Source organism: Cervus canadensis, chromosome 13 (genome assembly GCF_019320065.1).
Source record: "Cervus canadensis isolate Bull #8, Minnesota chromosome 13, ASM1932006v1, whole genome shotgun sequence".
NCBI classification, from domain to species: Eukaryota; Metazoa; Chordata; class Mammalia; order Artiodactyla; family Cervidae; genus Cervus; species Cervus canadensis.
In genome coordinates this window covers 27,912,223-27,934,882 of record NC_057398.1, presented here as the reverse complement: position 1 = coordinate 27,934,882, position 22,660 = coordinate 27,912,223, and the positions used below count along the sequence as shown (strand labels likewise).

Sequence of the window (22,660 nt, the reverse complement as noted above, 5' to 3'; positions counted from 1 at the left end):
TCCAAGCAGGAGAAGAGAGAAGGCTAGGCCATCTCACTAAAGCAGCATGTGGTCGTCACAGGCCCGCACCCTTTCTGTGGCTCCCGATGGTCTTGGGGAGATGACAGACCCCTCCCATGTCCTGGTGATCTGGCCCCAGCCTGCCTCTGTGACTGCATTTCCCGCCACTGTGCCCTTTGTCCCCTCTGCTCCTGCCACACTGACCCCTCCTCCATCCCGCAAGCCACTCAGAAGTCTTAAGACCTACCTGGGCTACACCACCACCCCCGTGGCCTCGAAACTCCCCCTCAACCTCCAGGACTTGGTTTCTGTGACTCTTTCTCAGCAGGGCCTCCCCAAACCTCAGACCATGTCATAACACCGGACCTTCAATTGATGACGACCCCACCTGCATGAGGTAACCCTGCCCTGTCCCTAGAGGCCCCCAGTTCATTCACCCACTGTTCAGGCCCCGAAGCTAGGAATTCCAGGACTCCTCGCTTCCTCTCAAGCTCACATCTAATTGACCAGAATATCTTATCAGCTTTTCAAAACATGTTCAGAATCCAACCAGTCTGGCCACTTCCATGGCCACCACCCTGGCCCAAGCCCCCAGCCTCTCACCTGGGTTATTCCAAATGTTTCAAAAGCTGGTTGAATGTTTCTATACGGTCTACTCTAAAAAGAGCATGGAGGGGAATCTTCTAAAAATGTAAGTCGGATAATGTCACCTCCGTGTGCAAACCCTCCATTGTCTGCTCGTCACAGGAGAATGAAGTCCTAATGCTGGCCTTGGCCCTGAGCAATCTGGTGCCTGCCCACCTCCGTGACCTCCTTCCTGCCACTGCTGACCTCCTTCCTGCCACTGCATCCTGTGATGATCTAGCTATGCTAAAGTTCCTGCTGTTCCTAAATTCTCCCAGCTGGGTCCCACCTCAGGGTCTTTCCCTGTGTTGTTCTCTCAGTCTGGGGTGTTCCTCCCTCAGCTTTCTTCTTGGCCAGTCCTCCTCAAAGAAGGTCTTCTCAAAGAAGCCTTCTGTGGAAGGCAGCTTCTAAAACAGCCCCTGAAGACCCCTATCCTCTGCCATGACCTCAAGTAATCCCTTCTTTTCAAGAGTGGGCTAAATGCAGCCACTTGCTTCTAACCAACAGAATACAGCGAAAACACTGGGATGTTGGTTTTAACACTGATTTACAAAGACGGTGACTTCTGTCCTGCTCTGTCTTCTGTCTCCCTCACTTGCTTGCTCTAAGGGAAGCTGGCTGCCATGTTGTAGGCTGCCCTGTGGAGAGGCCCATGTGGCAGAGGGAGACTCTGGCCAACCATCAGAGAAGAACTGAGCCTCTTGGCCCGATAGCCCATGAGAAACTGAATCCTGTCAACAACCAAGTAAGTGAGCCTGGAAGTAGACGCTGCCCCAGTAGACACCACAGCCTTGGCCGACACCTGGACTGTGGCCGGTGAGAGACTCTGAGCCAGAAGATTCAGCCAAGCTGCACCTGGATTCTCAACCCACAGAAAAAGTGAGACAGTAAGTGTCTGTTGTTCTGTTTAAAAATTTTTTTTAATATTTATTTATTTGGCTGCCTCAGGTCTTAGTTGTGGCATAGGTGATCTTCTATCTTCACTGTGGCCTGTGTGACTAGTTCCCTGACCAGGGATCGAACCCAGGCCCCTTTGCACTGGAAGCACAGTCTTAGCTACTGGACCACCAGGGAAGTTCCCTGTTTTAAATATTTTTATCTATTTATTTGGCTGCACCGGGTCTTAGTTACGGCAGGCAGGGTCTTTAGTTGTGGCATGCAAACTCTTGTTGTGGCATGTGAGATCTAGTTCCCTTACCAAGGTTTGAACCCTGGTTCCTTGCATTAGAAGCATGGAGTCTTAGCCACAGCCCACAAGAGAAGTCCCAGTGTTTGTTCTTTTAAGCTGCTAAATTTGGGGGTCATTTGTTATGTAGCTTTTGATACCAAATATATCTTCCCTAGCCCTCCATTACTCTATCCCCTTACTAGCTTTTTTTTCCTTTTTTTTTTGCAGCAATTGCTACTTGTGCATCTTGCTCCCGGCCCAGAGCCTTGCCCCATGCAGATGTTCAGTAATGGGGAAAGGAACGAAGAGGCAGCCAGAGGGACAATGCCATAGCTCAGAAAAGCCACAGGTTGGCAGGGGTGTTGCTTAGGAGTGAGGAGGCAGGCCTACCCCAATCCCAGGTGGTCCAGAGGCTACCATCCCCTCTTAGCAGGAACTGAGGCTCTGTTCTCCCACCTCTTCAGGAGGATGCTGGTCAGAGCCCAGGATCTGGTATCTTGCGGTCTGGGACCTAACAAATTTAGTTTCCTGTTCCTGTTCCAGATCATACCTTCTGGATTTCTTCTGCCCTCCGGACTTCAGGCCTATTTCTCTTTATTTGGTATGCCTCAGTAGAATGATCTGATTTTTATACCCATGTCAGACTTCTCACAAAAATAATTTAATAGATAAGAAAAGAATCCTTTTTCAGCTCACGTGGCTCACTTTTTGTTTGGAAAACAGTCCCTGTGCCCATAAAAAGGAAAGGGTCGCCAAGCCCAGTCTCCTCCCAGCCCTGTTCCCACCAGGTCACAGGCAGAGTGCGGGGCTGGGAGGCTGGGGAACCTTCCAGGAAAAACATCAGGCCTGAGTTGGAACCCAGTTGTCCAATCTGGGTCTGGCGAGGGGCTGGCCCTGTGCCCACCTAGACTGGCCCATTTCCTCCTAGACTAGGGCAAGTTTCCTGCCCAGAGGGAACAAGCACATTCCCAGGCAGAGGGAGGCTGGGTCCTGTACTGGGGGAGGGGCATCCACAGGCACTTCCCCACCTCAGCTACTGAGTCTGCAATGTGCCTCCTGGGAGCAGGATGGAGAGCAGGGGATCAGAAGTTGGGCTCAAGCTTCTGAGTTCAAGGAATGAGCTGGAACCACTGTCCAGCCTTGGGGCCAGTCGGTCCCTGGATCTCCGGTGCACCCAGGACAGGGAGTAGAATCCTAGGCTGGACTCTGTCTGCTCCAAAGCAGTAGCCTTTGGGTGACCAAAGGCCTCATGGTGGCCTTTGCTGAAAAGTTCCATCAGAACCTGGAATCCTCCAAGAAACTTCTCCAGGTCCCGCCTCCTCCCAGGTGCTTCCCCTGCCTCTCCCAGACAACTGGAACCTCACAACCTGTTTGGAAGTCCCTTGGCTGGGAGTCTCCTTTGCCCTGTGAGTCTCTCCTGCAAAAGGACCTCTGAGTTGGGGCCCTCAATCCCCATGGATGCAAACTGCCCTGTGGGCTGGGTCTGGACCAGGAGATCATAGGTATGGTACAGCCTCAGGTTAACTTGGACAAAAAGTGGTGGGAGCCACATTCCAGAATTTACCAGGAATGGACCTGCCATATTTACTATGCCCAACTCTGTTAACTTCCCTAGCCCCAATTCTTCTACAAGAAATGAGGAGCAGGGAGCATGCATGGCACTTGAACTCTGGATGTCAGGCTACCCGAATTCAAATCCTGGCTTTGCCACTAACTAGCTGTGTTCCCTTGAGTAACTTCCTTAACATCTCTGAGCCTTGGTTTCTGAATCTATAAAAAGCAGTAACAGTACCTGCCTCTTGGGGCTGACGTTAAAATAAAATGAGATAATAAAGATGCTTAGCACAGTGCCCATCAGATGATAGTTGTTCTTCTGCTAGGTTCAGAGAGGGGCAGTGGCCTACCCAAGGCTACACAGCAGGTAAACAGAGTTGTTGGTGCCTAACTTTTCTTCCATATACTCTGTGGCCTTCATGAGCTGGGCCCTGAGGGGGATACAAGGCTGAAAACAGCTGAGATGGGAAGGATCCCCATGTAAGGGTCAGAGGTGGGGGACCCAAGGGCATCAACAGAGGCCCAAGCATCATACCCTCTCCCAGGTTTCTCAACCTGGGATGGGACATGCCCAACCAGGATGTCTTGGGCATCCTCCACCCAAGACAGCCGGGGGTCCTAGACCATCTGCCCATCCATGCCACTGCATCCCCATCACCTCTTCAGTCACCTCCACATCAAATTCCTGAATCCCAGGGAGCCAGCTAGGCACACATCCCAGGAGCCTGCCCCAGTCAGAAGAGCTCTGTCAGAAGAGCCTTGAACAAGCCTCTTCACCTCTTGGCATGTTCACAATTCTAAGAAAAATCTGAGAAAGTCACCTTTATTGTTCGTGGAAAGGGCAGGGAGGTGGGAAAAGGGGGAAGCCATCATGGGGATACAAGTCCCCCCAGTGCCCCTGGGAAGGCAGGTCTAGGGGGCCTGTATCTGTTCCCCCACCCTGAGGAAAAGAAAAAGTTTAACCCAGCCACCTTCAGGTACTCCCACCCTCTGAGGGACCCAGTCCCAAATCCTCCCCTCCCTCCCGCGGATCCCCAGTGCTCCAGGTGGGGGGCAGCCTTGCCATTCTGCCTCCAGGCAGTATCCTGGGGTCAAGGCCTCCTGGTGAACCTGAGTGGACCTGAGAGACTCTTAAGTCCTTGCCGAGGTCAGTCAGGAGGTGGCCGTCCCCTCCGAGGGCTGGGCAGGGGCCGAGGGCTGGGGCTGGCTTGGAGCTGACACCAAAGGCCTCTGGGGTGGAAAATCCTGAGGGGAGACAGGGAGGAAAGGATGGAGGTGCCACTCAATCCCCCCCATCCCGTGGGGGCACTCAGGCTTCCATTTTCCCAGGATGTTCCTCTCATTTGGGGCTCTGGGGCACAGGATGGGATGGGCTATGGATGGGGTGGGGGTGCCTCTCAATTGCCCCATTCCTAGTGACCTGGGCTACTGAGGGGTCACCTGACTTGGTGAGGTTCCCGGGACTGTCTGGAGCAGGGCTTCAGTGTCTGGGGGAACTTCAGGGTGGGGGTGCCCACCTGTATCTGGCAAAGATCAAGCAGGGTGCGGATGCCCACGAGGCACCAGAGCTCGCCCAGCAGGGAGACGAGGATGCCCAGGAGGTCCAGCCAGCGGCCCACAGTCAGCAGCAGCACGAAGAGACCGCACATGCGCACTAGCACCGTCTGGACGTGGCTCTTCAGGCCGGGGCACTGCCGCTGCTCCTCTACAAACACAGGGTCCCTGTCACTGGCCGCCTGCCCGATCCCCGCAGCCCCACCCTGAGGTCCAGCTGAGATGGGGCCTGGATCTCCCAGCTCCCCCACCACTTTCCTCAGTGCGAGCCTTTCCCTCCCCAGGCAGCCCCCCCCCCCCCATCCTCTCCGCCCCATCTCCACTGTGCAACTACAGGGCACCAGGCATTTCTTCCCCTCCCGGGCCTCACTGCTCACCCAGGGTCTCGCCCTGGAGTCGTCTTGACCCCTCTCTTTCCTGCATTCCCACGTCCGATCCATCAGTGAGCCCTGCAGGCTCTTTCTGCTTTCATCTCTCAAATCAGCTTTCTCACTGGGCCCCCAGCTTCTAGTCTGGACCCCACAACTCAGCGTGTACTCAGCAGCCAGTGGCCTTCTAAATACACTAACAAGATGGAATCATTCCTCTGCTTATAATCCTCCCAGGACGTCCCCTTGCACCTTGAATAAACTCCAGACTCCTTACCCTTACAAGGAGGTCCTGCCCCATCTGACCGGAGTCCACTCTCCAACCTCATCTCAGGCTCGCTACCTCCAACCATCCCAGTTTTCTGTGGTCCATCGAGCGTGCTAGGCTCATTCCCACATCAGGGCCTCTGCATCTCTGCCCTGTTTGCCTGACTGCCCTTCCTTGTCCTGTCTCTTTGGCCCCATCCCTACCCTGCAGCCAGGTGGCTCCTTCTCAGGCCCAGATCTGAACAGGTCACTCGCCCCTGCTTAAAACCCTGCAATGGCTTCTGAACAGACTGCCTCACCTGGCTGACGACAGCTCTCCATTGTGAACCCGGCCAGCCTCGTCCCCTCCCTGCTGTTTTCAGGCCTTGAATCACCTCTGGGCTTTGGTATACATGGTTCCCTCTGTCATGATCTCCTTTCCCTGCTCATCTCTCCCAGGGGCTCCTGCTTATCCTTTGAGGCCCAATTCGAGTACTGTCTCATTGGGCTTCCCCTGCACCCTGTACCCTTCTCTGTCCACTGCATGGCTGTTGCTACCAGACTGGGTGCTCTGGGATGGCAGGGGCTGGATCTGAGTGTTGTCATCCTCCCCAGGCCTAGCATAGCACTGGGCCCGGGTGAGACAGTAGGGTGTGAGTGTCAGTGAATCAGCTGCCGCCCGTGGCGCTTACCCTGCATGTGGATGACCAGCAGGGTGTAGCAGATGGTGAGAGGCGTCCAGAAGCGCACGGCCTCCGAGGTGGTCAGGAAGTCTCGGTTGATGAGGGCCACGGCGGCCAGGTTGCCCACTATAAAGGTCACGGCCAGGGTGCGGCCCAGCAGCCGGGGGAGGTGGTGTGCGCCCGCCAGCAGGCCCAGGCAGACCCCACAGGAGCGCTGGCCGCGGTGCAGCTCGTAGAGCCGGCAGACGTGGTGGCGGAGGCGCCGGGCGCCTGTGCTGAGCAGCGCTGCCAGCCCCAGGGCCAGCATCAGGTTCAGCGTGCAGTGCGGGGCGCCCTCCTGCAGGAAGCTCAGGCCGCAGGTCAGCCCGCAGCCCAGCGAGTACTGGCACAGTAGGTACAGCTGCAGCTTCTCGGTGCCCTGGGAGCCCTGGATGGGGGAGGGGGCACAATGATGGGGGCTTAGGCCGCTCGCCACCCTGGGGGCACCAAGAGGGTGTCACGGTACAGATGCTCCACTCTGTAGGAAGCTGGAGCCTGAAGGAACCTCAGGGATCGTTCCCAAAGAGGAGATACTGCCTTCAGGTCAAGCCTACTGGGATCGTCTCTTTTGTCTTTTTAAATTTATTTTTTGGCCAGGTCATGCAGGCATGTGTGATTTTTAGTTCCCTGACCAACGATCAAACTCACCACACCCCCTGCATAGGAAACGCAGTCTTAGCCACTGGACCGCCAGGGAAGTTTCATTACTGTATCATTTCTTTCAGCTTAATTTCAGTCATGGTTATTACCTGGGACTGGTCTGCTGGCTGAAGAGTGGCGGCTCAGAGCCTTGAAGAATTGGGTTCAAAGCCTGACTCTACTTCTTGCTGGTTGTTGACCATGGATAAGCCACTCTGCCTCTCTGAGCCTTAGTTTCCCACGTGTGAAACTGGGATCCCAGCAAACTTTTACCCGCTGTGGTTACAAGGATGAAATGATGCGCCCAAAGTATCTAGCACGGTGCCTGGCTGGTGGGAAGCTCCAGACAGCCCCGAGCTGCTGTGTTATCTTCTCGGCCTGGGGCTGTGTCCACTCTGAGTGGAGACTGGGCTTTGGCAATCACAGTTTTGCCCATTTTTTTTTTTTTTATTCCGGGGTGAAAACTAGGGCCCAGGGCCAGGCCATCCTCACCCTCCACCTCCCTGTGGTCTCACCTTGTCCAGGGAAAGCAGCATGGAGACAGCCCGGAGGGAGAACTCGAGCACTACGAGGGCAGCCACGCGGACCCCCACAACAGTGAGAATCAGGGCCAGCCCTGCGAGATGCACGGTCTCCAGTGATGCCCACTGAGCCTGCAGCCTCTGCTTTTCAAGACGAAGCTCCGGGTGGCTGTGGAGACAGACAGGGGTGCGGGCAGAGGAGACAGACAGAGGGTGCAGAACCACCAGCCTGGTCCCTGGAGGGGGTCCCGGTACTCCCAGCCACTCCCTGGGGTGAGGGAGGGGTGGTCTCTTCCTCCCGGCCCTCCTCTCAGAGGCCTCTTCTCAGTGTGGGTTTCAGGGCGCAGGGAGTAGGCCGGGGAGGTGGGCACTCACTTGGCACAGCCCACGAAGAAGTAGACCTTCAGGAGGTTGTTCAGGATGGAGACTGCGCAGGCCCCGACGAGGCCTGACGGGGGCAGTAGGGAGGGGGGGCGGCGTGGTAGGGTTAGAGGAGCCGGCTGGCAAGGCGGCGGGATACTCCACGTGGGTGGGATCGCCGGGCACTGAGCAGGTGTCCGGCGGGGGGCGGGGCTGAGGGGCAAGGGGGAGGCGCTCACCTTGCAGGAGGGCCTCGAGGAGGCCGGAGCCCCAGTCGAGGGAGGGGAGGCTGGGGAGCCAGGAGGTGGGGGACAGTAGGGAGAACATGGCCGCGGGGATCCAGCCCAGCCTCCGGCCAGGTCTGCCCCGGAGAGACCGCAACGTCACAGCCACCGGGCAAAGGTGGAGGCGAGGGGAGGAGCCGGGAGGGGTCAAAAGCCCAGGGGAGGGGAAGGGATGAGAGTCAGGGCTTTAAACTTTCCGGGTTCTGAGTTAAGACCGCTGCCCAGGCGCTTGCCATTTGGGCAGCATGGGGTGGAAGGCATCTCTGGGTGGGCTGGTCTCAGTCCTGCTCGAGTCTGGCGCCCACTTTTCTCACCCTCCTCTGGGCCTTGCCCCACAGCGCCTTCCTGAAGCCCCAGGCCTCATCTGTCCTTCCTCAGCCTATGTTATGTTATGTGTTCTCCCTCTCGGCCTGAAGTGTGGGGGTCCCCCCTCGGCCCAAGGTCTGGAAGGGGGCTTCCACCCCCCACAGCCTGAGGCTTCGCTTTCTCAGCCCGAGGCCTGGAAGGGGTCTCTCCTCCCACTGCCGGGGGTGGGAGGGTTGGGGGCGTTGGGGGTGGGGGTAGGGTGGGGCAGGGGCAGGATCCAGCTCCAGGCCCTCGCCCACTGCACCGCAGGGCCGCCCGCCCTGACGATTCTCCTCGCGCCCACTAGGCGGCAGGCCTCGCTTGGCCTGAGGGGTGGGGCTGCCCCAGTTCTTTTGGGTCCTCCTTTCCCAGACAGAAGAGCCAGCCACGGGTTGGGGTTCGGGAGTCCAGAGACTGAGACTGCCAGCCGTGCAAAGTCATTGACGTAGACAAAATAGAAAACTTTATTGGTTTGGAGTGTGCAGTAGGTACGTGCCTGGAGAGCAGCTCTTTGCAGCCATTGGGTGTGGTCAGGCCACTTGACCTCAGCCAGTCCTGCCCCTTCAGGCACTTAGCTTCTACTTCTGTAGCACAGAGGTCAGTGCCTTAGGGACACGCCCACGGGGGGAGTGTGGCCGCAGCTTGGACAAAGGACAGGGCCTGGGATGAGGATACCCAGCTTCACTACCTTGGGGAATTCGCTTCCTTTCCTAGGACCTCAGTCTGCTCATCTGAATAATGGGCACGTCAAGAGCTACCTTTCAGAATTGTCATGAGAATCTGTGCAAATGCCCACAGTGCTGGGCGTCTAGGAGACCCTCAGTAAAAGCCCTTAGTTTTGAGGGGCTGTGTTGTGTCCCCTCCCACACCCCAGATTCATATAGGAAAGTTCTAACCTCAGAAGGTGACTGTATTTGGAGATGGGGTCTTTAAGAAAGTAATTAAGTTAACATGAGGTCATCAGTGTGAGGCCTAATCCAATGCAAGTGGTATTCCCACTCCAGTATTCTTGCCTGGAGAATCCCATGGACAGAGGAGCCTGGTGGGCTACGGTCCACAGGGTCGCAAAGAGTCGCATACAACTGAGCAACTTCACTTTCACTTTCACTTTAAGAGGGGATTAGGACCCAGACACAAAGAGGGAAGACCTTATCGGGACCTTGGGAGAAGACAGGTGTCTACATGCCAAGAAGGGAGGCCTCAGAGGAAACCAACCCTGCCAACCCCTGGACATGTAGCTTCCAGAACTGTGAGAAAAGAACATTCTGTGGTTTAAGCTGCCTAGTCTGAGAAACTCTGTGATGGTGGGCCTTGGCAGACTAACACAGACGATGACCCAGGGCCTCCCCACATGTGCAGTGATCCCTCAGGGGCACTCCGGACCCCATGGTCCTGGCTCTCACCAAGGGCACAGGCCGGGGGTGGGCAGAGGTGAGTTCCAGTTCCAGCTCTGACCCTTCAAAGCTACATGGCTTTGGTCAGAGCACTTCACCTTTCTGAGCCTCCACTTCCTCATCAGTGACAGAATTTTACTACCTCCTACTGTGTAAGCAAGTTGATATTGTATGTGACCCAGCTCACAGAGCTGTTCACACCTTGGAGTGGTTATTGTGACGGGTAGGGCTCTGGGGTAAGGTAACCTGGGACAGAGAAGGATGAACACTCTCTGGAGAACGGAGTGGGTGGTGATTCCAGCTGGCCCTAGGTGGGCCCAGGGGCTGGGCTGACCACAGCTGTCTGACCATACTCTCCCCGGACCCGGGGCAGGGCCTGGGCCTGGGCTGGCTCTGGAACAGCCATTCCCAGCTGCAGCGGGCCATCGTGTCCTGCCAAGTGGCCGGCCGTGTCGGGGTGAAGGACACCGCCTAGCTGCCCTGGTGCTGGCCCTGCCAGGCCCGTTTCCGGAGTTCATCCCAGAAGAGCATGCTTAGGACGGTGTGGGGGCCCAGGCGCAGGTAGACGGGGCCCAGACCCTTGTAGAGCGCCAGGGGGCCCTCCTGCCGCCAGATCTTCACCAGGCAGTCGGCGAGGCCGCCATACAGCTTGCCCTGGGGACAGACACAGGGCGGACATCACTGCAGGCATTGTGGGGCCCTGGCTGGCACAATGGCGTGTGTCTGTGTGAGGCCTTTGTGGTACGTCAGAAAAGGCACTGCCCCCAAGCTCAGCGAATCACATAAGGGTGTCCCTTTCGGCTGTGAAAGTTCAGAAGGAGCCGCTTCCTCCAGGCAGCCCCCGCCCCAGGACAGGTGCTCAGCGTGGCTAGTGGCATGCAGGTGGATTTCATCCCTAACGCAGCCTGTGGAGGGCACCTTTGTGCTGGGCACATCCTATACCAGTGTATATGATGACTTGTGTGTGTCAGTGAGGCTGTGGCGTCAGGCCTGGATTCCAGTTCAGGTTCCTCCACTTACCAGCTGTGTGACCTCAGGCCAGTCACTTGATCTCTCTGAGCCCCAGTCTCCTCATCAGGAAAATGAAGGTGGTTGTGAGGAGAGAATTAAAATGAGGACGTGAAAATGCTGAGTACATGCTTAGGACATGGGTGTTCAGCAAACAAGCCGAATTAATGTGTGTGCGTGTAGGTCACATCTGTGTGTCCCTGGCCCTGGGTGTGTGTTTGGGTGTGTGTGTTGGGGGGGGTGCTCGCCAGCACCCACCCTTCCCCACTCTGTCCCCTGCTTACCCTGCCTGCTCCGTCCACTGGCTGATTATACAGCCGTGTGCTGACCACATCGAAAGGGGTCATGACAGCGACCACAGCTATGCTACTGATCATGCCCCCGGCCAGGGCCACCAGCCAGCTGTCCTCCGGGAGCCACTGTGGGAACATACAGGTTGCTGACCCCCGTAGCTGCCTTCCACCCACCCACGTGGTGTCACCCCACCCTCTCAGCACCTGGGGGCTGGAAGACCTGGGGAATGTGGAGCAGAGGAGGCTCCTCCAGCCACTCCCCTCCCCACCCCATCTCCCTGAGCTTCAGGGTTCACTGCTGGCTCGCCACTCTAGCTGGACCCAAAAGCCAGGGTCATGGCCTGAGGGCAGAGCTGGGGCACTCAGCTTTATTAAGGTGCCCCGTCTGTCACCATGCCCTCGGCTTCCCTGGGTAGGGTCTAGGTGGAGACATGCAGTATGATGCAGACCTGGACAGACAGGAAGAAAGAAGGCAGGAGGCCCTCCTACTCTCGTGTGTGGAGGTGGGCACAGGTGCCCCCAGATCCTCACCTGTCGCTCCTGCACCCAGGCCTTGGCAGAGGCAAAGGTGGCCAGCTGAGCAGCCGAGCCGACCATGACCCGGGGCACGGCACCCCCCACGCCCCGCCATAGCCCTGCCAGGCCCTGCTGCCGCCAGATGGTCTCCAAGGCACCCAGGAGGCTCTGTGGGGAGAGGGCATGGGGGTCACTGGGCAGCCCCTGCCTGTTCAGGAGCCCGTCCAGCCCACCCAGCCCACCCAGCCCACCCAGCTCGGGGAGCTCTGAGGAGAGGCGGTCCCTACCTGGTGATGGTGTTGGTGCCCCACGGCCATCGCGGCCACCGTCTGGGCCTGCAGCTGCGTTTTGACCTGTGAGGGCAGAGGTGCCACAGGGCCTGGGGATGGAAACTTGGGAGAGCCTGGAGGAGCTGTGTGTGTTGAGGGCACGCCTTGCTGGGCCCTGACACCCAGACCTCCCTGAGCCCGCACCTGCCGCTTCCCGATGTGTGGAATAGGGTTGAGGGTGAGGCTCTGCAGTCAGCCTGCATCTGCATCAGGGTGTGACCTGGGACAAGCTACTTCACCTCGCGACCTTTCTGCTCAGCCTTAGAAAGCTGTTTTGAGAACCAAGAGCAATGACACATCCAGGCTTGGACAGGGGGCCCTCACTAGGGGGAGGCTTTATTCTTACTTGCGCAGGAAGATAAAGGACCTCCTGCCACCCTCTACCCCCTCCCCTGGCTCGGGACTGGAGGGGTGGGGCCCTCAGGGGAGTGAGGATCAGGGCCAAGCCCTGGTGCCCTGGACCAAGGGGCAGATTCCAGGCAGCCTGGGTGGGGATGTTCTGGGGAGCTGCCCCACCCAGCCTGCCCCACCCTACCTGCTCCTTAGAGGCCAGCCAAGGAGGCTGCCGCCCCCATGGAGCTGGGTCACAGGGTAGGGGGCGGATGGAGACAAGGCACTCACCAGGTAAGCAGGGCTCCCCACGAAGGCTCCCAATGCCCCTGCCACAGCGCCTGCGACCACGGTGCCTCCCGGCTGCTGGCTGAGGCCGGCCTGGCACGCCAGGCTGTAGCAGTAGAAGCGGACGCCATTCATGAGGCCCTGGTAGAGGAGGCCGGCAGCCAGCCCCTTCTGCAGCCCGCACAGCCCATCTGCACGGGCCACCGCGACGACGGAGGCGACAAAGCCCCGGTAGAGCCGAGGGTAGGTGCCCCGTGCCTGCAGCTCCCCCTGAAGCTGCAGCCGTGTCTTCACTACCTCCAGGGGGTTGGTGAAGACACAGGCCAGGCAACAGGCTGAAGCACCCAGAACCAGGTCCACAGCTGGGGGCACTGTCTCCATGGTCTCAGGGCCAGGGGCCAGCGGGGGTGGGCACGGGCCCTGGAGTGGCGGTGCTTAGGCTGTTTTCACCCCCGCAAGGCCACAGGGCTGGGGATCGAGGGAGCCTGGGGCCATGTCTTGGAGGGCAGAGGTCTGGGTCGGAGAGGCCGCCGGCTGCCAGGCGGCTCCTGGTCTATCTTGGGAGTCCACCTGCTCTGCTCCTTCCTTGGAGCCCAGGACACGCCCCTGCCGGCTCCAAACCAATCCCAGCTGCCTCCATTCCCCCACACCTCCCTGCAGGGGAGGGCCTGGACCCTGGGATCTGGGGGAAAGGTCACCTGGGCCCCAAGGGAGACTAGGGGAGAGCAGAGTGCTGATCAACCAAGAAGCCTCTTCCTGCTCCTCTGGCCCTCCAGCCTTCTCTCTGGCCCTGGGGCAAAGGGCTGGTGCCTGCTTCTGGCTTGGCCAGTGCTGTAGCTCGGGGCCCTGGGCAAGAGGCAGCTGCTTGGGACCTTCTCCCCACATCTCAGCAACTGCTCCTCCCACCCCTGCCACTGAGTGATGCCCCCTTCCCCGGCCTTGGCCTGGCCTTCTGGTCTGGCTCCCGTGCCCCATGGTCCCACTGCCAAGTGACAGCAGAGGGCTCCGGAGGCCTGCGAAACTGGTCTGGAACCCCAGGCTCCACTGTTACATGTGAGCCAAGCAAGTACTTCCTTTGAGCTTCAGTCTCTCCATTTTTAAGGTGGGGATACGGACACCCACTGCAGAAGTTCCTTGAAGAATTGTAGATGTGTAAAGAACACCTTTACAGGAGAAGGGGACGACAGTGGATGAGATGGTTGGATGGCATCACTGACTCGATGGACATGGGTTTAGGTGGACTCCGGGAGTTGGTGATGGACAGGGAGGCCTGGCATGCTGCGGTTCATTGGGTCGCAGAGTCAGACATGACTGAGCAACTGAACTGAAAGAACGCCTAGCACAGTACTTCACCCAATCGCCCTGGGTGGGTAGGAGATGGAAAAATAAGAGCCACTGTGTCTCACCGAGTGACTTTGTGGCTTTGGTTGCTTGCTTGGTAAGGACTTGCCCTCCGAGTCCTGCTCGTCTTCCTGGTGGAGCCGCTCCTGGGCTGTGGTTCTTGGAGCAGAGGCCCAGGCATGGAAATGTCTGGTGAGACGGAACCTCCCATCCCTGGGCACTACTGTCAGGTGCCAGGCTGTGGAGGTGGGAGCCAGCACCACCTTGTCCATCTCAACCTCTGCTCCAGGGGACCCCTCTCCTGCCGGGGCCACCCTGCATCACCAAGTTCCAATCAAAACCAGAGGCAGGGCCACCCTGCCCAGAACGCCACCTCCATGGCCTCCACACCTGCCTCTTCCACGGGTCCACCCTTTTCCTCCCGAAGCCCCGGAGGCCACAGTGCTGAGGGACTTAAGGGCTGAGGAGCTCCTCCCAGACCGCGCAGGCTGGGCATCCTCTGGCCAGCCCCAGGGTAGCAGCCAACAAGAGGTCTTGGGGACAGCTTGGATTCTCCTGGGTTTATCCCGAGTGGTGGGTGCTCAGGCCCCACAGCTAGAGAGGAGGGGAGGAGTGCCCTGCCCTGGGAGTGCAGACAAGTCCTGGGACTGGAGCTGGTGGCTGCCCCACCCACCCAGCCACTGCAGGAAACAGGAGGGAGGGCAAAGGTCAGGCCCAGAAGCTCCCAGGGCCTGAACTCCTCCTCAAAGAGTGATGTGGTTGCCAGAGAGGGCCCAGAGCATCTCACGGAAAAGCATTTGTGGAATCAAGGAGGAGTGAAGGCCGAGGGGCCTGAGAGGAGTCGGAGGTCCCTCACCTCCACCCTGGTCAAACAGGGCCAGCGACAAGTCTTGGCAATATAACATGTCTATTTTATTTTAAAAAACAAAACCCAGGCCACCTGACCCTCTCCCCCAGAGGGCCCCTCTTGGGAAGGACCTGGCTCCAGCCAAGCAGCCGTCACAGGCTGCTGGCCTTTGCTCCTCTCCAAGCCCTCCTCCCCACCCCACCATGCTCTCGGCAGAAGGACACAGCCTGATTCCTGGATCCCACAGGCACCCAGGTTGGAAGGAGTCAGGGAGGGGGCCGTGGACATGCAGAGCCTCCTGGAAGCCAGGGAGGGCCAGCCTGGCCCCTGCACCCCCGTCACCCCTGGAGTGTGGAAGGCAGGCAGGAGTGTGCTTGGGAATGGAGTTATTGAGGAGGAGAAATGCTCTAGACCTCGGTGTTCCAGCTCCCCTCCCAGCCGGGTCAATGTTCAGACATGAACAGGGATGGCCGGGCACTCAGAGCCCCCAGGGCGGCCTAAGCCTCTGCCCGGGCCCCTGACCCAGGGGAGGAAGGGGCTCCTGCCCTCCCAGTCCTTCCACTCCCCCTCACAGACTGAGGCGGCGACCCCGGGGAGGAGGCCGTGCGTCTGCAGAGCCCATAGGGCTCGGACCCTCTGCCCCAGCACTTCCCAGGCGCCCCCTGCCAGGCAGGAAGCCAGGGTGTGGTGCACCCACTCTGGGTCCCTGGGAGGGAGACCGGGTCTCAAGCCCCACTCGGTGGTTCGTCCAGGAACACGGGTGGGGGCCTAGCCCCGAGTAGCTCGGTGACACGGCGATGACTGTGTGCCGCCCACGTGCCCCCCTCCTGCCCCGCCCGAGACACCAGCCGGCTCAGCCTCAGCACCAGGGGTCCCGGGAGGCTCTGCCCCGGCACAGGCTGTCGCTCCGCTGCCAGGAGCTGTGGATGAGGCTCAGGGCATCCTCGAACTTCTTCCTGGAGGCTTCCTGGATGGCCTTGTGCGGGAGGTCCACCTGTGTGGGGCATGGCAGGAATCTGAGGGCTGTGCCAAGAGCGCTCAGGGAGCCGAGGGGTCCCTCCGCACCAGGTGTAACCTTGCCCCGGAACCAGGTCCACGCTGCTGAGAAAGGAGGGCTCCAGCCCACCGGGCGATGCTCCCTGAGCTTCCTCCTTCCAGGGGTGCACCAGCTCTTGGGGGTGGGGGCTGGGGGTGGCACCAGGAGGCAGGCTCTGTGCCTGGGAGTCTCCCTGTGGAAGTGCACTCTGCCCAAGGTGGGTCCAAAGCTTCTGAGGGGCAGTATAGTATGTGCTCATACCAGGATGTGTCCAGGAGTTCGATGAGGCCCCCCTCAGCCTGGCTCTGAGCTTTATGCCCCCACCATCTGAGCAGAGCTCTAGCCCCACCATAAGCACTTAATTCCTGTTTTGTTTTGTTTTGTTTTTTTTTTGATAATTCCTGCTTTTTGATGGGGACTGAGATCAAGAATGGCATTTCCTGGGCTCGATGCTCAGCTTTAGCCTCAGATTCCCAGGGAGTTAGCATCCTGTCCCTTTGGTCCTACAGATGTCTGCCCTGGAGCTCCTAGTTCAGTGCTTCCCTGGGCACCTGCCTCCTGCCTTGGTCTGTGCCGTGCAGGGCTCCTTTCCCCAGGGAAGGGCTCCCTTCCGCAAGGCTCTGGCAGCTGGGTACCTGGTAGATGGCTTTCCACCCCGAGTTCAGTGCAGACAAGAATCGGTCCAGTTCAGGTGTGCAGCTCAGGTAGATGACCCAGGCTGGGAGGGGCTGTGCGCTGTCCTGGGAAAACTCCTGGGCAGAGCGGGGGCCCCAGGTGAGCAGACCCAGCACTCCTGTGGCAGGGCCTGCCTCCATCGCCTGCCCACCTCACCCAGCTCACCAAGAGGCAGTACTCCTTGCCCGGTTCAGTGGACACAGCACTGATGTCAGCCAGCTTGGCAGTACCCAGGGAGCGGAAGAAGCTGGTCTGGCAATCCTCATGGCACGTGAAGAGGCGGTCATCGGTGATTACCAGGCAGCAAGGGATGCAGGGGCTGGGAGCTACCCCCTGGGGGATGACCTGGGGAGCATGGGTGGGGGAAAGGAGGGGCAAGCTGGAGCTCTCCAGGGCTGGTCTGCACCAGGACACCCTGCTTCAGGGGCCAGCCAGCCCCTCTGCCCAGCCCTCCAGAGGTCAAGCAGACTCTGCCCACCTCAGGAGTACAGGGGCTGGCCTGGTGATGGTGGGAGTGTCAGGCCATGGGTGGCCCTAAGCTCCAGGGTGGACTCTTGGGCTGGTCCTTGGAGGTCCTGTCTTGGTCCTTGGAGGCTGCTCTATGATGTGTCTGGGTTTAGGGAAGGGCCTCTGGGGCCCGGGGTTGGGGGAGGGGAGAAGGCGCTCACCCCCTTGGACACGGCCTGGCACAGGTGCTGCATCCAGTCGGCCATCTCAGCCTCGCTGTCGGCGCTCAACTCCAGGCAGGGCCGGTCGGCGAGGATGACCTGGAAGGCGTGGGGCCGATCCGTGGTGTTGGATCTCCGACAGCCACCGCACTGCTCCCCCCTGGGCCAGAGGAGGAGGGTGAGATGGGTCGAGGAGGCAGGGATGGCACAGGGGAGCTCTCGGGGCTGGTCGAGGCCTGCAGACCTGGGGCTGCCCCAGAGGACACCAAAGGGTGGTCCGGACCCCACAGCTGGGCAGCCCCGCCCCCACCTCTTTCCTGTGTAACACCTTTAATCTCCAGGATCACCAGAGTCCTTCTGCATACTGAACAGGGCCAGGTGAGGAGTAGAGAATCAGCTCTCAGCCCCACCCTCTCAGAATCAGCACACGCTGCCCCTCGTGGGCCTGATGCTCCCTCCAGGTGTATGTGTGTTCATCTCCCCCTAAGGTCAGGCGCTTCCCAGGGAAAGGACTGCCTCCCCATCAGACTGGACCCTTTCCAGGCAGGGAGCTCCTTTTGCTTCCCCCAGGTTCCCCCAGAGCTCAGCAGACCCCAGGGCTCTGAGTGCGGGTGGGGCTGAGCCGAGCCCCAGGCCCAGCTTGACCTTGACCTTCAGCAGCAACACAGGCCCCAATACCTGCCCAGCAACCCCACTGCCCAGGACACTCACCCCATATTCACTGAGAGCAGGGGCGTCACGTCGGTGCGGTCAGGATACTGGTAGAGGATCCCGTTGCTGCAGAGGCACAATGCGGCAGGGGTGAGTCTGGGCTGGGATCTGGGGGCCTGCAAAGCCTACATCCTGGGGATCCTTGCAAGCTGGGGCTTGAAACCCAGAGGCCAAGGAGGCTGGGGCAGCTGGGAGGGTGGAAGAACTGCAGAGGTGCCGCAGGGAACGTGTACCCCCAGACTTGGGGACAGCCCTAGTCTGCACCTGAGATGTCCTGGGCTTCCTTGGGCCCTACGTGACTGACACCACAGAGAAGTTCTAGGATCCCTGTGGAAAGGAGGGTGCTGTCCCCCACCCCAACCTCCGGGCCAGAGCTCTCACCTGAGCACCACAAAGCAGGTCTTCCAGTGCTCCTTGCCCAGGTAGGAGGTGCCCGCCTTGTAATGCAGCATGCCTTCTTTGGTGATGGTGCCCTCGGGGGGTGAGCAGTGGCAGGGGGTGGGGCCCAGGAACTCATCCTGGGGGTCCTCCCAGTGCACAAGCCCATAGAAACGCACAGTAACAGCGGTCGCCTGGGGAGGGAGGGGGCAGGGGACAGAGCGGTGAGGTCGGGGTCAGAAGCAAGAATGGCCCTTGTCAGGGTGAGGACACACCCCAACTGGGTAAGTGGCTAGGCTGGGGAGGAGAGGAGAGCCTGCTGCAGGCAGATGATGGAGAAACAGGAAAGACCCGCTGTCTGCACCTCGTGACCCTAACACCAGGGCTTGCATCTTGGGGACAACAGCCTCTCCTCCCCAGGTTCTTACCTCACACTTAGATTCCTGGGCCACAAATTTGGCCAGAGCCAGCTTCTCCATGGTGGCATCAGTCAGGATGCTGGGGTAGGGGGGTTCCCGACAGCCCTTGATCATGGCTGACTTCAAAGAAGCCAAAAAGAACCTGTGCAGGGAATGGGGTCTGCTGTCAGAGGCCTGGGGCCCCCACCCCTCACAGGGACTGGGCTTAGTTCAGAGAACGTCTGACCTGAAGGGGTCACAGGGTTTGAGGGGAGGGACCCGCCTGGAACCAGAGCTAAGGCGGCGGGTGGGGCAATGAGGTGGCAGCAGTCCACGGTCATCAAACGGCGGCCTGGAAAACCTAACCCTTCACGATGGCCAAGGGGCCTTGGGTCTTGACCACAAGGGAAGCCCGGACGAGGTGACGCAGCAGGACTCGGATAAAGACCCGACCTCAGGAAAGACAGTTTTCGCACGGAAGCACGTGGGGCACGAGTGGCCCCGTGGCCCCTAAGCAGGGGCTGTGCTTTCTTTCCTGCGGGGGTGATTCTGCCAGCCCTCTTTTCCTCTCTGGGGGCCACTGAGGGTTTGAGGTCACCAGTCGGTCAGTGTGTCTGTCACCCCCCTGCTTCTCTGCCCGGACCGCAGTCTCCAAACGGAACTCGTCTCCGCTTTCTGCCTCTTCGTAGCCCACGTCTCACCCTCCACCCCCAAGGGTGTGGCCAGGCCAGTAGCGCACGCGCTGTCTCCGACCGGCGGAAGGGGCGTGTCACTCACTCGGCCAGGGCCACGTCGGCCGCGTCCAGCAGAAACTGCTTCCTGCGGTTGGTGCACACCAGCTTCACCGTCTGCTGGTCGAGGCCCACCTGCCGGAAACCACACCCTCACATGCACACGGAGCTTGGCCGCAGCTGCCACAGGGGCAGCCATGGCCAGATAGAGGGCGGGCTGGGGAGGGAAGAAACACAGACTGGGGTCACCATGAAGTGGGAAGGGATGGTCGGCCGTACAGAGGAGGAAGAGGGACCCTTGGGCTTGGTTCTTATCCCCGGCATCGCGGGGGTAGATGAGGGCTGGCACCCACCCCGGGACTGAGGCTAGGGGTCGGCCTTGCTCCGCAGCTCCGAGGGTGGGTGGCCCACGGAGCCCTACAGACAGCACACACCAGCCGCGGAGCCCGAACTCACCGACACGTAGTCGAGCTCATTGTAAGAAACAGCCTCTTCCACCAAGTATGGCTTCTCTGTGGCCCCTGAGAGAGACGACCCCAATGCTTGTGACCCCTGGGGGCCTCTCTGCCCTCCCCCCGCCCCATTTCCTAAGACCTTTTCTCCGTGAGGACCCGTCCTCGCCCTGCGATCTGAAATGATGGGCTAGGAGAATGACATGGGGTACTCCTGGAGGGGCCCCCAGGCTCCCGTCTTGGGATACTGACAGCCCCTTCCCAGCTGTGCGTGTCCATCACCACATGCAGCAGAGAGACACTCGGGGCCAGTGGGGCGGGGGGTGGAGGGGTGGGAGGTGAGGGGGTTTTGGTGGGGGGTGGGGGTGCAGGGAACGAGGAAGCAGTCAGTCTCATCTTCCACTGCCCTGGCCCAGTCCGGGGCGGCAGGCACCTTTCCGGAGCAGGTAGACGTAGCAGTCTGTGAGCAGCACGTACAGCAGCTGCAGGTTGCCCTCCATGTGCCCGGTGCTCATCCGGATCATCTGAGGGGCCGGAGCAGAGATGTCAGACCCTGAGGCCCACACCCCGCCCCGGACAGCCCGTGCCCCCTTCTGAGCAGGCGTGGGGCCCATTCAGCCGTGCCCTCGCTGTGTGGCTCTTGCTCATTCTTGGGATCCCGGGACTTACTCTGAAGAGCTGCTCTTCATTTTCTCGAAACACATGGATCATCAGCAGGAGCAGGTGATTGTTGTCTACTCTGTGAGGGGGACAGGTGTGGGGAGGACGAGGGGTCAGTGAGAGCAGGGGCAGGGAGAGGCCACACAGGTACACAGAGACGCTGCGCGCACGCAGGTGAGGCGACACCAGAGGGCCACACCCCTTCCTACCTCCCAGCCCAGGCTAGGTCTTCCAGGAGCTGTGCTCGGCCTATGTGGAGGGCAGACGCCCAGCGTGCCCTGATCGAGGAGAGGTGTGGCTCACACGTGTGGCACAGACTGGCTCACCTGAACTCTGCCGAGTGCATCATCTCAGAAGGGCTCCCCTGGCCCTCCTCCACCCCGGAGTCCTCGGCGCTGCTCAGACAGGGGCTGGGCTGGTCTCCCTTGAGTCTGCAAAGAGCCTCCTGGGTCCCAGGCTCTGGCTCCAGCCCCTCACCGACCTGGGGCAGCTGGGTGTCCAGTTCCTGGGCCTCTGGCTTCTGTGCCTCCCCCGGGGTGTCCTCTAAGGGCCGAGGTGTCTGTCCTGGTCCTCCTCCTCCCCCCGCCTCTTCTTGGCCAGCAGCCGCAGGGCTACCAGGAACATGCAGCGGTTGGCCAGGCCCTGCAGGGTCATGGTGGCCGCCACCTGATGTAACAGTACTTGGACTCTCAATGGTAAAGCGGTAGAAGTCCATTGGGGCTGGAAGCCCCTCACTAAAGTCGCAAAATGGCGGCCTCTCCGGGGCATCCCCGGGAGAGCCGGTCCGAAAGGACTGGTCCGGGGGCTCGACGTGGGGGCGCCAGGTGGTGGGGTCCAGCTGCCCGTTGAGCTGGTCGATGACCTTACTCAGGGGCTGCCCCACGCGCTCCATGGAGGTGTCCTTCATCTCGGGGATAAGCAGGCCCACCTGGCCGGGCTCTGAGCGCCCGCTGCCCTCCACTGTGCTGCCAGGCCCCTCTCCCTCCTGCAGCGGGGAGGCCAGGGTGGTGTCTGGGGAGCCCCGCCCAGGGCCTGGGCTGCTGCCCACGGTGTTGCCATTGCCCTGCCGGGCACACGTGTGCTGGGTGGAGGCCGGGTGGAGTGGACTGGCTTCCTCATCTGATCTGGGCTTCTTCTTCTTGCCTGTTTTCTTCTTCTTGGTGACCCTGGATGGTAGTGATTGGAAGAGGTTTAAAGCTGAGCTACCGGTCCTGAGGGCAGCGAGGTGGGCTGGGTCACTACAGGTGAGCCTGAGCAAGGAGCTCAGAGCGTCAGAGCTTCAGGAGTCCCGGGAAGCACTAGGCATGGGACCCAGGGCCAGAGGCCGACAGCAGCTCAGAGGCAGAGGCAGGGCCAGCTCGAGGAAGGCACAGGGGAACCCCTGAGTGGGTCCTGTGAGTTGTAGCTGGTGGCGCGCTGGGCTAGCTATGCTCTCAGGAATGGAAACAGGCCACGGCTGGTCAGACCAGTGACCCCTCTACTCAGCCTCCCCGCAGGAGGTGAGCAGTGGACCCTGAGCTGACTTCACTTTCCATTAGGTATTGTAATGGGTAATTCAAAAGACTCAAAATCTTTTGAGCTCAAATTGCTGGCTCCGTGGTTCCGAGTTGGCTGGAGTGGACCTGGCTAAGCAACTCTAGGTCTGAACCTCTCTAGCTGCTCTGGATTTGAACCAGCCTTTGGGAATGGGACTCCTGGCTCCAATCACTGGGGAGGAACTCCCCCCGCCTTGGGCCGGGAAGCCTCTTATTCAGGTGGAGAGACTCAAGAGCAGGAGCCAGAGGAGGTCAGGGAGCCGAGGAGGCTCTTGGCCAAGAGTTTCCAACCTTGTCATCCACCTCCTCCTTCCTTCTACGTCCCCGTCAATGTGATGGAGATGCTCTTCTTTCAGTGAGCCATGCTCAACTAGAATTGGTACAAATCTCAGAACTTGTGCATTAATGTCCAAGAACTCCCTTGGAAAGAAGTCCAGGCTGAAGGTACTTTCTGGATGGACCGGACAAATGCCCCCGGCAGCCTGGGCCTGGCCCCTGAAGCCATCCATGCTGATGCCTTTGCCACCCATCTTCTAGCCTCGGGCCCTCTTTTTCCTCTTGATCAAAGAACTACTGAACAGGGTGGGGGTACCTGGTCTCCAGAAAGAAGGCCAAATGTCCTCGGGGTGAAAGGGTGTGTGGACTAAAAAGTGATGCCAGGAGTGGACAGGAGGGACACCAGGAC

At 59.7% G+C, this 22,660-nt stretch overlaps 3 protein-coding genes across 7 annotated transcripts in view; all 3 read right to left on the bottom strand.

The window, feature by feature from the left end:
• Positions 1–4,153: 4,153 nt before the first annotated feature.
• Positions 4,154–8,377, bottom strand: TMEM82 (transmembrane protein 82). Its single transcript, XM_043485378.1, has 6 exons — positions 7,996–8,377; positions 7,772–7,844; positions 7,391–7,565; positions 6,207–6,624; positions 4,864–5,051; positions 4,154–4,591 (listed from the first exon to the last, which is right to left on the bottom strand). Exons 1-6 carry the CDS (start codon positions 8,081–8,083, stop codon positions 4,499–4,501), a joined length of 1,035 nt encoding a protein of 344 aa, XP_043341313.1. The 5' UTR covers positions 8,084–8,377; the 3' UTR covers positions 4,154–4,498.
• Positions 8,378–8,825: 448 nt separating this feature from the next.
• Positions 8,826–13,733, bottom strand: SLC25A34 (solute carrier family 25 member 34). The gene is made up of 5 exons (XM_043484993.1): positions 12,547–13,733; positions 11,884–11,949; positions 11,612–11,764; positions 11,072–11,206; positions 8,826–10,433 (listed from the first exon to the last, which is right to left on the bottom strand). The coding sequence occupies exons 1-5, from the start codon at positions 12,922–12,924 to the stop codon at positions 10,251–10,253; spliced, it is 915 nt and encodes a 304-aa protein (XP_043340928.1). The 5' UTR covers positions 12,925–13,733; the 3' UTR covers positions 8,826–10,250.
• A 1,041-nt stretch (positions 13,734–14,774) lies between these two features.
• Positions 14,775–22,660, bottom strand: part of PLEKHM2 (pleckstrin homology and RUN domain containing M2) — a 41,215-nt gene continuing 33,329 nt past the window's right edge. For 4 of the 5 annotated variants that reach the window (XM_043484991.1, XM_043484989.1, XM_043484988.1 and 1 more), the window contains 12 exons: positions 20,767–20,966; positions 20,450–20,519; positions 20,214–20,304; positions 19,785–19,849; positions 19,375–19,463; positions 18,628–18,760; positions 18,203–18,393; positions 17,822–17,887; positions 17,111–17,270; positions 16,608–16,787; positions 16,403–16,519; positions 14,775–15,725 (listed from right to left, as the gene is read on the bottom strand). In XM_043484991.1, coding sequence (XP_043340926.1) covers positions 15,591–15,725; positions 16,403–16,519; positions 16,608–16,787; positions 17,111–17,270; positions 17,822–17,887; positions 18,203–18,393; positions 18,628–18,760; positions 19,375–19,463; positions 19,785–19,849; positions 20,214–20,304; positions 20,450–20,519; positions 20,767–20,966 — 1,497 coding nt within the window. In that variant the 3' untranslated portion in view covers positions 14,775–15,590. Of the gene's footprint in view, positions 15,726–16,402; positions 16,520–16,607; positions 16,788–17,110; positions 17,271–17,821; positions 17,888–18,202; positions 18,394–18,627; positions 18,761–19,374; positions 19,464–19,784; positions 19,850–20,213; positions 20,305–20,449; positions 20,520–20,766; positions 21,607–22,660 lie in introns of all 5 variants that reach the window. The other variant, XM_043484992.1, reaches the window with a different exon arrangement.

Excerpts from the sequence above, each read along its gene's own strand:
- TMEM82 (XM_043485378.1), bottom strand. The coding sequence starts at position 8,083 with ATGTTCTCCCTACTGTCCCCCACCTCCTGGCTCCCCAGCCTCCCCTCC. Across the intron at positions 7,845-7,995 it reads CCTCGAGGCCCTCCTGCAAG|GCCTCGTCGGGGCCTGCGCA; the intron begins GTGAGCGCCTCC and ends TGCCCCCGTCAG. Across the intron at positions 5,052-6,206 it reads GCTGGTCATCCACATGCAGG|AGGAGCAGCGGCAGTGCCCC; the intron begins GTAAGCGCCACG and ends CTGTGTTTGTAG.
- SLC25A34 (XM_043484993.1), bottom strand. The coding sequence starts at position 12,924 with ATGGAGACAGTGCCCCCAGCTGTGGACCTGGTTCTGGGTGCTTCAGCC. Across the intron at positions 11,950-12,546 it reads TGGGGAGCCCTGCTTACCTG|GTCAAAACGCAGCTGCAGGC; the intron begins GTGAGTGCCTTG and ends CTGCCCTCACAG. Across the intron at positions 11,207-11,611 it reads CCTGGGTGCAGGAGCGACAG|TGGCTCCCGGAGGACAGCTG; the intron begins GTGAGGATCTGG and ends ATGTTCCCACAG.